The 13,069-nt window shown below is 32.6% G+C and overlaps 4 protein-coding genes across 5 annotated transcripts in view; all 4 read left to right on the top strand.

Moving 5' to 3' along the window:
* Window positions 1-2,474: 2,474 nt before the first annotated feature.
* On the top strand, window positions 2,475-5,193 carry LOC102605374 (uncharacterized protein At4g22758-like). 2 transcript variants are annotated; one of them, XM_015303577.1, is made up of 3 exons: window positions 2,475-2,926; window positions 3,632-3,842; window positions 4,709-5,193. In XM_015303577.1, exons 1-3 carry the CDS (start codon window positions 2,597-2,599, stop codon window positions 4,930-4,932), a joined length of 765 nt encoding a protein of 254 aa, XP_015159063.1. In that variant the 5' UTR covers window positions 2,475-2,596; the 3' UTR covers window positions 4,933-5,193. The 2 variants fall into 2 exon arrangements, with proteins under 2 accessions (XP_015159063.1, XP_006363723.1); XM_006363661.2 differs by having other exon boundaries at window positions 2,481-2,926; window positions 3,629-3,842.
* A 744-nt stretch (window positions 5,194-5,937) lies between these two features.
* On the top strand, window positions 5,938-7,060 carry LOC102605038 (uncharacterized protein At4g22758-like). The gene is made up of 2 exons (XM_006363660.2): window positions 5,938-6,316; window positions 6,766-7,060. The coding sequence occupies exons 1-2, from the start codon at window positions 6,046-6,048 to the stop codon at window positions 6,837-6,839; spliced, it is 345 nt and encodes a 114-aa protein (XP_006363722.1). The 5' UTR covers window positions 5,938-6,045; the 3' UTR covers window positions 6,840-7,060.
* A 458-nt stretch (window positions 7,061-7,518) lies between these two features.
* LOC102604697 (uncharacterized) lies at window positions 7,519-9,657 on the top strand. The gene is made up of 3 exons (XM_006363659.2): window positions 7,519-7,592; window positions 9,023-9,084; window positions 9,234-9,657. Exons 2-3 carry the CDS (start codon window positions 9,050-9,052, stop codon window positions 9,409-9,411), a joined length of 213 nt encoding a protein of 70 aa, XP_006363721.1. The 5' UTR covers window positions 7,519-7,592; window positions 9,023-9,049; the 3' UTR covers window positions 9,412-9,657.
* Window positions 9,658-10,748: 1,091 nt separating this feature from the next.
* LOC102604367 (ATP-dependent Clp protease proteolytic subunit-related protein 2, chloroplastic) overlaps window positions 10,749-13,069 on the top strand; it is a 5,737-nt gene continuing 3,416 nt past the window's right edge. The window contains exons 1-3 of the mRNA XM_006363658.2: window positions 10,749-10,888; window positions 10,995-11,038; window positions 11,134-11,206. Of these exons, the coding sequence (XP_006363720.1) occupies window positions 10,815-10,888; window positions 10,995-11,038; window positions 11,134-11,206 (191 nt within the window). The 5' untranslated portion in view covers window positions 10,749-10,814. The remainder of the gene's footprint in view (window positions 10,889-10,994; window positions 11,039-11,133; window positions 11,207-13,069) is intronic.

Genomic DNA, 13,069 nt, shown 5'->3' with positions numbered 1-13,069 from the left:
AAGAAGGGTTTGGAAATAGTTGAAGAGAAAGAGAACACTTCTAAGTCAAAGGAGTAATGTAATTAATTTAATTTAAGTCAATAACAATTATAAAATAAAATAAAATAATGTGCCAGCTGTTTTCCTTAAAAAAAAAAGGGGCTTGGAGCCTTTTTTTCACTTAAAAAACGTCTTCAGCAATTTTTCAAAAAAATAGGTTCAAATGGGATTCGAACCCGCAACTTCAACCTTCTAAAGTTGCCCTCCTACCATGGCACCACAAGCCTATTTTGTTCTGTGGGTGGCACACTTTATATTTATATAAATATTATGTATATATACCTATGTATATATAGAGTTTCCGTCGAAGTTCGGGGGTGGCGTGGCACCCCCACTGCCCTTCATAGGTCCGCCCCTGAGCATAAACGATATTGGTTATCTATTATTCATGTAAGCCGTAAGATTCTGGTATGCTTTCGCTGTGCATATATATTTTCCAACATTCACAACACCAACAGGTTGATTAAGTAAGTCTCCACATCCAGGCTCATATATCCCACTCTACCTTAAGATGCCGCCACTTGGAACTAGTCCATCTCAGTGGATCCAAATCACTAATTCTGCCAATATATCTGCATTTACCCGATTTCTCAGTTTCAAACTCTGTGTTATATAAACAGATTTCCTATATTTGGCTAAAGGAATGACAAACTCTGAAGGGCATAGAATACCGTGAATGTGCTTCTATTAGCAGCAGCAGTAAGTACTCCAATATGCATACTATCAGTAGACAGCACTGAAGAGGGGTGTGAGTGAAAAGGCAAAACATCACGAAAGAAAAACCATTGGCAACTAAACACAATAGACAAAAGATATGAAAAACAAAAAACTACATATGTAAAACAAGATTACAATGTAAAAGAATAGATAATTCCCTTAACTTTATCTTGATAAGGTGGAAAATAAAAATAAATGACCATAGGTAAAATTAAAGGAAGAGCATTTTGAATCTAAAATGTCAGAAACCCAAGTTGACAGGTACATATATAGGACTAACAGGAATGTCATGATTAAAAAATGTAGAATTTTCCTTTCCATCTTCAAGATTGTAAGCTCTCAATTCTCATATAATGGTTTTCCGGAAAAGCAAGTGGGGTTCAAGATTATCAATAACCCAAACTCCGTCACAAGTAATCATATAAAACTCGTCCTTTGAAGTAGTACTGTATTAACCTAATAAAATGCACTTAATCTCCTAATCACCCTCTTCTTGAAGGCTATTTATTAAAAGACTTAAGCTTCCTACAGAACTTTAGTTACGCAAATCTCTGTAATAATATTCACCTATAACTAAAATTCTCAATTTCATTTTATTAGCATACTAGAAACAATTATTATGTAGTATTTTTTAACTTCTTTTTTCATTTTTACATGGAGAAATAAGTAGTACTCCATTTTTTTCTCAAAATATATATAAAGGAAATTATATGCCAAGATGAAGAAACAAAATCTTTGTTGACTATTGTCTTTTTCACCCAATTAATCACCGACACATCCCATCCTCATATAATTTATTTTTTAATGCTTTAAATTATATAATATAAATATAATATGTAACTTATTTGAATTTATGTTTAACTAATTCAGTAAAGTCAACTTTAATAAATTTAGAGATGTTGAAAAAAAGTATCTTTAAATCTTTTAATAAATACGAATTCAAATTCATCATCTCAATACATATCTTAATATTCAATTAATATCGTGAATCATAATACATATCATCATATTCAATTACTATCTAATTAAATCATTTATTCATATGTTTAAATCATAATACATATGCTAATATTCAATTCGGTTCAATTATTTAGATATCTTAATCTTTTAAAAAATAGTGATAAGAGTGGTATATATGTCAATACTCATGTTCATTGAATTTGCGTAAAAATTAAATGCAATTTTTTTTCCCTAACGTTGAAATAGAGAGAAAATTATATGTGAAAAACTGAACTTATGCCAAATTGCCAATAAGGTAAATGTTCAATTCAACTAAGCTACTTTCAAAATTTACCTTCTTATAACTATTTTCAAACAATGACCAAAATATCCACTTTGTTCTTTTCTATTTGTCATAATTTCTTTTTTGACGGTTAAAAATATGAATTTTGACTAATATTTTTATTATATTGATATGAAAATAATTTATAATATATTTTATATAGTTTGTGAATATCTAATTATTTTTTTAAAAAATAGCAAATTAATATAATTTAATTTAATTTTGAAAATTATTCGACTCTCCAAAAGTAGAACATTATACTGAAAAGAAATATCAAATTAATATAATCTAATTTTATTTTAATAATTAATCAAATTAACTTTAAAAAAATATAACGTGACAATTGAAAAAGAAGGATATACGAATAAAAAATAAACGGCCTTTGGTGTCACCACTAACCACCTTGAAATTCCAAGCAACTTCCATTTTTGGCATTTTTCACACATTTCACTTTGATTCTATTCATACGCCTTCACGTACTTGTATATAACGCACTTCTAATTAGCACAAACTGCAAAATTAATTAAAGTACACTCTAAATACCAAGTTCATTTATATATGTCAGATAACAATATCCGGCGAAGATTTCCGGTGAGCCGGAGAACTTCCAGCAGAGCACTAAAACTGTCGCCGTCGGGTCGTCGGAGGTTTACGCCTGTGCCGGTGAATCGCCGGTCATCGAAGCAGCACAGGGATACTAATTATAAGGCATTAGAGAGAAGCAAATCGGAGCCTTGTGTTTTGAAAATTGGATTTGTTGACTTTGAAGATGATGATCGCCGGGATGCGATGGTGCAGTCGTTGGAAATACTTTTCCGGCCACAAACTTGTTCGGATTTATTCGTGTCGCCGGATTATCTGATTTCTGGATCTCCGCCGAGTTTTCAGGTAATTTTCCCCTTTTTGGATTTCTGGGGGAAATTTTGGGAGTTTGTTTGCGTGCTATTCGTTGAAATTCCATTATTTGAGTAAATTCATTTTATTTGAGTTTTGATAATGCTACTAATAATACTCAATTAGAAACTTGTACTAGATGCATGAATGAATTAATGGAATAAGATTATCGTGCCATTACACAAAATTGAATTCAGGATTTAAACTTTACGATTGTTGTTAGTAGCGGATATTTCTTCCCCACCTATAATGATGTTATGAAGTCAAAGCTATTGCAGTTTAGTCATGCTAATTGTGTGAAAATCAACAATCGCCCAATTGATAGTGTTTGTTTTCACATTCTTTGTTGTGTGAATGACTAGTAATTTACTAACCAGCGCTAAATCAACTTGAAATAGTCAAATATTTGCATCTCATTGTAAAATTACAATCCATCCAGATGATATATATAATTGTACTTTATAGAACTAAGGTTATATCACTTTTTAAAATATCCACACTGCTTACAAAATGTTCTGCGTACCCCACTATTAGAATCAAGTCTTTCGTACTTGACCAATCTATTGGAAGTGAGGGTGTCTTACTACTACTCCCTTCGTTTTAAACTATGCTTCAAGTCAAAATCAGACAAAGGAATTGAAACGAAAGGAGTATTTTTATTTTTGGATGTCTAATATGTTAGAGGATTTTGTGCAGAAGGGGTATAAGAAGGATGCAAAAGTTGTGGTTAATGTGACAGTTGATGGAAGTCCAGGGGCAGTAAGAACAATGGTGAAGTTGGGATCAAGTGTTGATGAGACAATAAGGCTTGTGATTGACAAATATAGTGAAGAAGGCCGGACTCCTCGTCTTGATAAAAACAGAGCTGATTCATCTTTTCAGTTGTACCAGTCTCACTTCAGTCTTCAAAGTAAGTCCTAAACCTCAACTTTACTAAATCCAAATTAGTTTTGGAGATTAGATAGTGATTACAGCCTACAGGTGTCAAATGAGTAGGTTGGGTTAAATTTAAACAAGTCAAAATGAGCGGGCTAAGCTTGATTTGGCGGGTCTAGATAGACTGTATTAATAAATGAACGGTCATTAACCTTCCTAAATGTTACTTCGGTTAGGGTGGTTGAGTCAAGATGGACTAAACAACGGGTCATCGTCCTCCCATATTTTAGAAGAGTTGAATTGAGCTGGCCAAATAGGATAAGTTAATAAGTGGATCAAACTTGAATAGGTTAAACACATCATGTTTTCGTGGGCTAATTTTATCAATTTTACATTTATGTATGTACTCCACAGTCCACCCTAAAAATTCACATTTATAATGTAAACAAATGTTGATTAGAACAATTAGTGATTTTTAGGACTAATATTGAATGTATCTAATTATATAATCAGTGGTATTTAAATAATTTTGGTGTATAAACCCTTTCTTTGTTGAAAGGTCAATTCTCTTGTGTTTGATGCAAGGTTGGCTGATTTAACTTAAAATATTAATCTCTGGCTCACCCAGTAATTAATCACGTTATTTAGATTGGTCTGTGATATATTGACTATTTTATCAAAGATAATGTTGTTTTTTGGTCATAGATTAAAGAAAATGTTTGAATGACTCAGTTGCCTATGTTCTGTAAGGGAATGTCATGTTGTATTTCAAGACTTAAGAATTTGATTAATAAATTAATACAGCTATTGCAAAATTTCAACTATGCTTTTAATTAAGTCCAAAATAAGTTAGGGTCAATTATATGATCGTTATAGTTTTGTATTTTATTATTGATATAGGCTTGAGCAACACAGCTGTGATTGGAGATGTTGGGAGCAGAAGTTTTTATCTTCGAAAGAGTAATAGTAATGGAAGTAATCGAGAAATAACTACAGATCAGATTACTCCTGTTAAAGCAAATTCCCAATCACTCATTGTCTTCGATGGATTCTTTGGTCGCAAGATAAATAAAATCATTAGAAGAACATGTAGGCTGTGGAAATTTCTTGGTTGCATGCAATGACACAACATAACTCGTAACAAAGGTGAACTCAGAATTTTACTTATTATACGATAGAGTAGCATGAGTATTTGATTTGCTACTCGATCAACATATTATACGATATGTTGCATGGTGATATTATCCTTCCATGTAATTTTTATTATCATCCAAACAGTAATGGATCACTGTAAGATCCATTCATTTATAAAGCAAAATATTGTATAGATTTATATATATCAAATATTTAAATACAAAATGTCATGGGATTGAAAAGATAGAAAAGCGCACGAATACTCTCCCTAATTTGAGCCACAAAAATAATTTGAAAACTTGGAACTATGTTCCCAAATGTTTAAGCAATTTTAGTTCCTTAATTTACAAGTATCTTTTCTAGCTTGTTTTATCCTACTCCACCTAAACGTTGAAAAAAGTATATTAATATAGCTTTTGATACTTGAAAAATCTAGACTAGATTGTACGCTAAATCAAACACACACAAAAAAAGGATTTAAAAAAAAACAATACAGAAGCAACACCAAAGTAGAAAATAGTCAAAAGGGTTATTAAAGAAAATCAAATTTTTTTTTTCTAACAACACGTGTTGATGAGATATCATTGTCCTTAGCTTGGAGGGCTTAGAGACTATAGTCGACGTTGTTTCATTATTACTCATTCAATTCGTTTACGAAGATGAGCCAATACATAAATATAAAATGTAAATAAAATTTGAAGATTAAAAAAACTCGCTATCTACTAAATATGATCTCATTTTAGAATTGAAGAACATTTCTTATTCAGTGTCAAAATAAAAGAAAAACATACTTAACTTTCGAAATTCGAAAAATACCAGATAAATTATGACAAACGAGTACTGCCTACTTGGGGGGACAGAAAAGTTGAGATATGAGAGCAGCAGCTATTTCCTAGAAATTTCGTGCGCCACCACTATAGCACTAAAACTAATATAATTTCATTATCTGCCAAAAATTTCATTATCACCAACCCCTCCATTTCTAACGTAATATATAACAATCCATCACAACACACAAAAATAAACATCTCTATTATTCCACAACATTAATTAAAACAAAAATATAAATCCTCGTATTAAAAGTTTATATATCTAGTAGCTCCATGCATAGCGGCAGCAGAGCGTCGCCGAGATTCGCGGTCGCGACCGCGAGCGACGCTCGTGATAAGCAATACAAGTTAACGAAGTTGTTGGTGAATGTAAATATTCAGAATAGTTTGGGCCCGGTGAATTTGGTGATGTCGCCGGAGAATACCGTCGGAGAATTGATAAGGGCGGCGATTGAGATTTACGTGAAGGAGAAACGGCGGCCGTTGTTGAATCGTAGTGATCCGCTTTGTTATGAACTTCATTATTCTCAATTTAGTATGGAGAGTAAGTTTCAATTAAACATACTATTGAATATTTTTACTGGTTCGATATTCACTTGACACATAATAAATAGAATTATAATTCATTATATCACTCCTGACAGTAAAAATATGATATAGTTAAAATAGAAATTAAACATATAAAACTTGACATCTACTTTTATTCCGAGAGAGTATATTTGAAACAAATCCAACTTCTTTTTTTCTACCTCATCAATTTATTATTATAGAAACCTATTGACTAGCTATCTTATCAAGGACGGAAGCTAATGCAGTCGAATTTAATGATTTTGATTCAAAATATATATTATATATTTAAAAATTCATTTAATATGTATAAAAGAATTATCAAAATCTTAATAAGTTGTGTATTTATAACTTATAAATTCAAAATCATAATTCTTTAACACTATATATTAACATGTGACTCATGTCGGGTTAATAATTATGCAGGTTTGAGGAAAGAGGAGAAATTGGTGAATTTGGGATGTCGAAGTTTCTTTGTTTGTCCAAAACCAAGCACTTAACATCAACATCTTTCACTTCCATCTACAAAGCTCATGGATTTCGTTCTATAGCTTTTTATCCACATTTTAAACTAGCTATTTTTGGTTTTGGTGTTTTTATTTTCTTGTCTTTTTTTTCATTTGAATGTACGTACGTGTGACGTGTCACCTTTTCAATTATTTGTCGAAATTAATGTATGTGCTAAAATAATGAATATATTGGCTGATATTCGGGGTGTCAAGTGTCAAGATTAACAAATTACTAAGTTCAAAGGGTAATTATAACTAAACTAATTTAGGAGTGTACTGAATAAATGTGTCAAACTTAAAGGGTCCCAAAGTATTCTTCCCCTTTTTCTAAGCAAATTAAGTATGTGACAATTTTTAATTTTCTAGAGTCAGTTTGACTAATTTTTAAAGTTAAATTGGATCAGATCAATTCAATATATTAACATTAAAATTTAGATATTAAAATACTATATGAAAAATATTATAAACTACAATTCTTTTCATATCAATATGATGAAAAAATGTATTATTAAAACATTAATCAAAATTTACATAGTTTGGATATCAAAAAATAAAAAGTGTACATAAATTGGGACTGGTTCTGCGCTAAGAAAAAGTACTAGGAGGGTTAATTGTGCATTTGACAAAGTTTAGATAAATTATGGTATTTATACAAAGTTGAGGGTGACAATGTGGAAAATCAGCCATAAAATAGAACCAAAAACCTCCTCTTTGTCATTCACCGCATCTCTGATTCATCCCCAGGTTAGCCTCCTTCAAATTGCACCTTCAATTATTATTTTTATTTTATTTAAAACTATGATTTTGTTGTTGTTTTTTTCTTTAATCCTTCGTAACTATGATTTATTAGAGTAAAATTATGAGTTTATACCTGTTATTTATTGCAAATTTGATGAAATTTTGCACATGAATTCTTGTTGAAATTACTGAATCAGTATTAGCACTGTGATAGAGTGATCCGAGTTGACATGATTTTGTTTTGTTTTATTCCAATGGGGATTTTTTAATTTCATAACTTTTAGGAACATTCTGCTTGAAGGGATCAACTCTGTGATAACATTTCTGAATTATAACTAGTTAGAGTCAATGTGATCAAAGACGAAGGTCTGTTGGGGCTTTTGAGCGCACAATGCAAATATGTATGTGTATTTCAAGACTAATAATTATACGCATGAATAACAAAGATATGAGTAAGGAAACACCCTTTGGGGTGGCCCAGTGGTTTGGGCTTGGGACTTTCATGTTGGAGGTCTCAAGTTCGAAGCCCCTTGCCAGCGAAAGCAAGGGGTTTGCCTTCAGGGTCGAGCTCGTCGTGTCAAGTTGTCTAGTGCTGGTTACCTCTTCTATGTGGTTTGCGAGCTATTGCATAGGAGCGGGAGTTTTACCCTGTGCGCACCCAAAGGGTAGCGACTGCGGGTTTTCCTTGTCATAAAAAAAAAAGATATGAGTAAGGAAACTGAGATATAAATTGTTTAGTGTGGTCTCTTCATGATTATGCTCATTGGCAAGTAATAAGTAAGCCTTAGAGCCTTGATGATGATAGCGAAATGTTCAACATGGTTTGTGCGTTGCTTCAGGGCCTAAGCACGCCCATTTGGAAATGCTAGTTATAGCAAAGTGTTTAGCACGTAGAAATGAAACATCTACAATGCCTTCTTGAGTTGCATGAAATTGGACTTATCTTCGACAGAGTTGAAATGAGGCAAGATGGCCCAAATTTCAGGACTATCTTAAAAGTCTTACTATTTTAAGTCTGAATCTCGAGTTGAAGGGGTTCGTCCATTCACTATATGTCAATTTCATGGATAAGGAGGGAGATTTCCTTATTAAAAAATCATGATACCACTCCGTGGGGTCTTTGTTCACTTTTCTTACTTTCCCAACTTCTAGAAGAAAAAAAGAAGAAAAGAAATGTAAACAAAAACGATATTTCCAAATTTAAGGCAGCAAATCTGAAGGACGTAATAAAGAATGTGCAAGGACCTCTAAAGTTTTACTCAATTCTGTTAACAGCCTCTCTGGTTTCTTATTTTAGGTTTGAAGATCCCTTCATCACTCTCTTTTCTTTAAGTTAGAACATTGTATTAGTCAAACAGCTGTAATCATACTTATTACGCCTTTGCATATGGATGGCCATATAACTTCTTGGCTAATTTCTATCATTTATTTTGCAGCTCAAGCTTGGAGAGTTTTGATACGTGATGGTGAATGCGGTCAAAGGATTGTACCTATCATGGTAAAGTATTGTCTTAAGATAATCGAATGACAATATTTGTTCTTAGAATATAGGGTCAGAACTTCCAGCCAAGTTTCTTTGGCGATCTTTCTTTCTATTTCTAATACTTCTGCTTGTTTGATGCTGAGGTTTGCTTTCTTCTTTTGCAGTGATATACCTATGACTCAGTTTATTATCAATATGAATGCTTCATTGCCACAATCACAAAAGTTCATCATACATGTTTTGGACAATACACATCTGTTTGTTCGATCTGATATGGCTGGAATGATTCGTAGTGCTATTTCAGATTTCAGAGACGCTAACACATATGAGAAGCCTGCTTAGTGCTGCTTGATGAAGTTCAGCCATCCCGTGTGTGCCTTGTTACCATGCACAATAATTCCTAGTAAAGAAGTTCAACATTTTCGAAAAAGGAACATATAGTATGTCTCATGTTGTTCATTCTGAAATGATTCGTCACTTTTGATAGATGTACTTGTGGAAAGACATTTTGAAGTTCAACCTTCAATTTAGCAAAACTGCAAGTGATATCATATTCTATTTCTGGACATATCTTTTGTTGTTTACTTATTTTTCTCTTTATAGTTATCTCAATTCTCAGCTGTAAAGCAAAATGAACATAGCTAAATCAGAGTTCAGTTTTTGTGTAAGTTTTCTGGTGGCTCAAACCAAACTGTTCCAATGCCAATTGGCTAGGTCTGTAAGTGTAACTAAATTGCTAAATGATTGTGCTAAGCTTATTCAAGTTTTGCTCATCCAAATCAAAGATTTGGAGTTTATGGGTTCGTACAACGATCCCCTTGCATGCAAATTACAAATAAAATGTGTTTTTAACGAACTTTTATTTATATCTGAGTTTCAAGTTATTAATTTCTAGCTATTCAAGAATTACTCATACCCTCTAAGAAAAAAGTTTTTCTATTATAACTTGTTTCCTTGTTCTCTCTATTAAAATAAAAATAATAATAGTAATAATAAAAGGAAAAATTGTATGAATAGCAAACTATTAATTCAAATTAAATATTATAGTCATAGTTTATTTTAATTGTAATTCGCAACAAACATTCCTTTTTTTGCCATCTGATTTGATATACAATTAGCCATTTTTGGTATACAATTAATTTATACATTTCGATATAAAATGTATAAAATACGTTTGTGTTTGTATAAAGCGAGAGAAAAATGTATCTACAAATACAAATATTTTCGTCATATACACTTATAATTATACAAATACAGATCTTATTATATAAATTACAATGTATAAATGAATTTATACAAAACTGAACAATTTGTATAAAACTGGATGTTTGTAGCGAATTATACAAATCAAAAGCTCCATAGCAAACATAAAATTTGTTATGGAATGCAATTATGCAAACTATAGCTATAACATACAAATATAATTTTTTATATTTGCTATATGTGAAAGTTGTTCATAATAAAAACACAATGCAAATTCTCAAACATACAGGAAAATATAACGAAGACAAATTAAAATGAAAATATAATGATAATAAAATAACAATGGTCAAAAATAATTCTCCCTAGATCGAATTTTTTTTAAAAAAAAAAGTTTACTCTAACGGGTCAAATACTAATCTGGGTTTCGACCCGGACCCGGAACTCTTCCCTATCCAAAAAGCAACAAGGTGCTTCGTGAAAAAAAAATTGACAACTCCTTCTCACACTCTTTCTTCTACCTTTGTTGCTTCACCAAAGCATCAATGGCAGTAGCTCTTCCAACAACTTCTTCCTCATATCTACACTCTAAAACTAAAATCCCTAAGTCTTCTTTAAGGTACCATTTGCCCTCTTCTTCTTTTTTCTCAATTCAATTTTCTTATTTTCCACAAAATTAATGTTTCTTTTTTGTAATTTTTTTTAACTTTTTTTATTGTTTTCAGCTGCGCCAGCAAAGTTTATGTCGGATTAAGAATCCAATCTCCAGGTATGTTTTATTACATAGTGGTTATCTTAATTTGTGTTTTTTTCCCCTTGTTTTAATTGGATAATAACTGTTTTTTTTTTTATAATTTTGGGCAGGTTCTTATGGGGTTGCGACATCTAATTTAAATGTTGATTTTTTCAGCAGAGTTCACAAAAGTATTGAATCCGGGTAATTATTTTTTTCTAATTATTGGGTGAATTTTGTAGCTAAAAAGTTGTTGTCTTGAATAATGATGTGTTGTTGTTATGTATGTATATATGACCTAGTTTTGTTAGAATTAGAGCATTTGGTCCGTAGGGGTGAATCGAGGATTTAGAGCCGTGGATTGATTTTCTTAATAGTCACCAATGCTAGTGGATGTTCCCTTGTGTAGGAGCCAAAGGAAGTGAGTTTCAGATGAACTCGTTGCTTATACGCTATGTCCACCTAATGAAAGGAATTGAACGTGAGTTGTAATATGTATGTGAGAATTATGGATGATTTGAATGTAGATATGAATGGACTTCTTGGTTTTATAATTTTGAGCGAGTATTTTGGTCTTGGTTGATCAGAAGATGAGGATGCTTAGATAGATTTGTCGACATACTAGCAGAGATATGATTAGGAATGGAGTTATACAGGGTCAAGTGGGAGTGACTTTCGTAGCAGGCAAGATGAGTGAAGCGAGACTGAGATGGTTCGGGTATGTAAAGAAGAGGTGCGCGGATGCGCCGGTTAGGAGGTGTGATAGGTTTGGCAGTAACAGAAGTTAAGAGAGGCAAAGGTAGGCCAAAAAAGAACTAGGGGAAGTGATTAGACAAGACATGACACAACTTCAACTTATTGAGGACATGACCCTAGATTTGAAGGTTTGGAGGTCGAGGATTAGAGTGGAAGGCTAGTTAGTGGTCAAGTGTTGCCACTTTTTATGTGGGAGAGGTAGGGAGTTATTTCGTGTAGTTTCTTATTCTTCAATGCGTAGTACTTTCTTCCATCTGCCTTTCTCACCTATGCATAGTTTTCTTTTAGTTTCTTGCCGTCCCAGCCGAGGATATTTTCCATGGGAGAGGAAGATGCTGCAGGCTAATTTAATTTAATGGTTTTGAAAAGGGAAAAGAAGTTGTCTTTTTATCTAGCTGTTGATATTTATGAAGTATGAGCTTTGTTGTTCTGTTCAAGTTCATCTTGGAGCCGCAATCCTTTTCCTCAAACTACTAACAGAAAATGCCTAACAGGCAAGCTGGAAAGGCCGAGTGCCCAGAAAACAAGCAACCAGGAAATATATATGACTTGATCGAGGATAGTGAAATTTACTAATAAAAAATTAGCATAGAGAATATGAATCAACAATTACTTGTGCAGAGCTATTCTTCCCTTTGTTGAGCTTTTTCCAAACTCTGCACATTTCTTGCTGCTGGATTGTTAAATCTCACACTCAAACCTTCTAACCTGTCAGCCTTATTTTCTCTTTCATGTCTTTTCGCTTCTGATAATTTTTTAAAAAGGTTTTCTTTTTCCCAAAGCTCATGCCATCTTTACTCAGTCTTCCAGATTTATTCTCTTGCTCCCTCTTCTTCGTAAGTACCAAATATCCCCAAAATCCTTAGTTCCTCTCAATCTCTACTTGTAATCATCTAAATTACTTCTCTATATGATTGATCTAAATCTGCAACAAAGAGAGTTGGATGAGCCGTCTTGATCTGTTTATTCCATTGATGCTATCTGAATGGCCTGATCATTGTTGTCCAACTATACTTGTTGGATTTTCTTGCCAGATTATCTTCACTCAATTTCTGCTCGACTCCCCTAGAAGCTCAAGTCCCCAACTTATCTCCTAAACTACTTTCACTTTCAAATATGACATGTAAATCACCGTACACTCCTCTCCTCGATCCCACCTCCTTCATACCTCTCTGATCTTTCCCTCACGTGAGTTTATGCTTAACATTGCCTCCATCTTTTAAGGAACTTATATCTAGCATAAGTCAGTATACTTTGTTTACAATCAAATTTCAAATCATTCCGAAGTTCAAATGAGAAGATTTAAACTGT

The sequence above is a fragment of the Solanum tuberosum genome, unplaced genomic scaffold, assembly GCF_000226075.1.
Source record: "Solanum tuberosum cultivar DM 1-3 516 R44 unplaced genomic scaffold, SolTub_3.0 scf00445, whole genome shotgun sequence".
NCBI classification, from domain to species: domain Eukaryota; kingdom Viridiplantae; phylum Streptophyta; class Magnoliopsida; order Solanales; family Solanaceae; genus Solanum; species Solanum tuberosum.
Note: the sequence above shows the minus strand (reverse complement) of the source record. Positions and strands in the feature narration are given on the sequence as shown.

Excerpts from the sequence above, each read along its gene's own strand:
- LOC102605374 (XM_006363661.2), top strand. The coding sequence starts at position 2,597 with ATGTCAGATAACAATATCCGGCGAAGATTTCCGGTGAGCCGGAGAACT. Across the intron at positions 2,927-3,628 it reads GATCTCCGCCGAGTTTTCAG|AAGGGGTATAAGAAGGATGC; the intron begins GTAATTTTCCCC and ends GATTTTGTGCAG. Across the intron at positions 3,843-4,708 it reads GTCTCACTTCAGTCTTCAAA|GCTTGAGCAACACAGCTGTG; the intron begins GTAAGTCCTAAA and ends TTATTGATATAG.
- LOC102605038 (XM_006363660.2), top strand. The coding sequence starts at position 6,046 with ATGCATAGCGGCAGCAGAGCGTCGCCGAGATTCGCGGTCGCGACCGCG. Across the intron at positions 6,317-6,765 it reads TTCTCAATTTAGTATGGAGA|GTTTGAGGAAAGAGGAGAAA; the intron begins GTAAGTTTCAAT and ends ATAATTATGCAG.
- LOC102604697 (XM_006363659.2), top strand. The coding sequence starts at position 9,050 with ATGGTGAATGCGGTCAAAGGATTGTACCTATCATG. Across the intron at positions 9,085-9,233 it reads AAAGGATTGTACCTATCATG|TGATATACCTATGACTCAGT; the intron begins GTAAAGTATTGT and ends CTTCTTTTGCAG.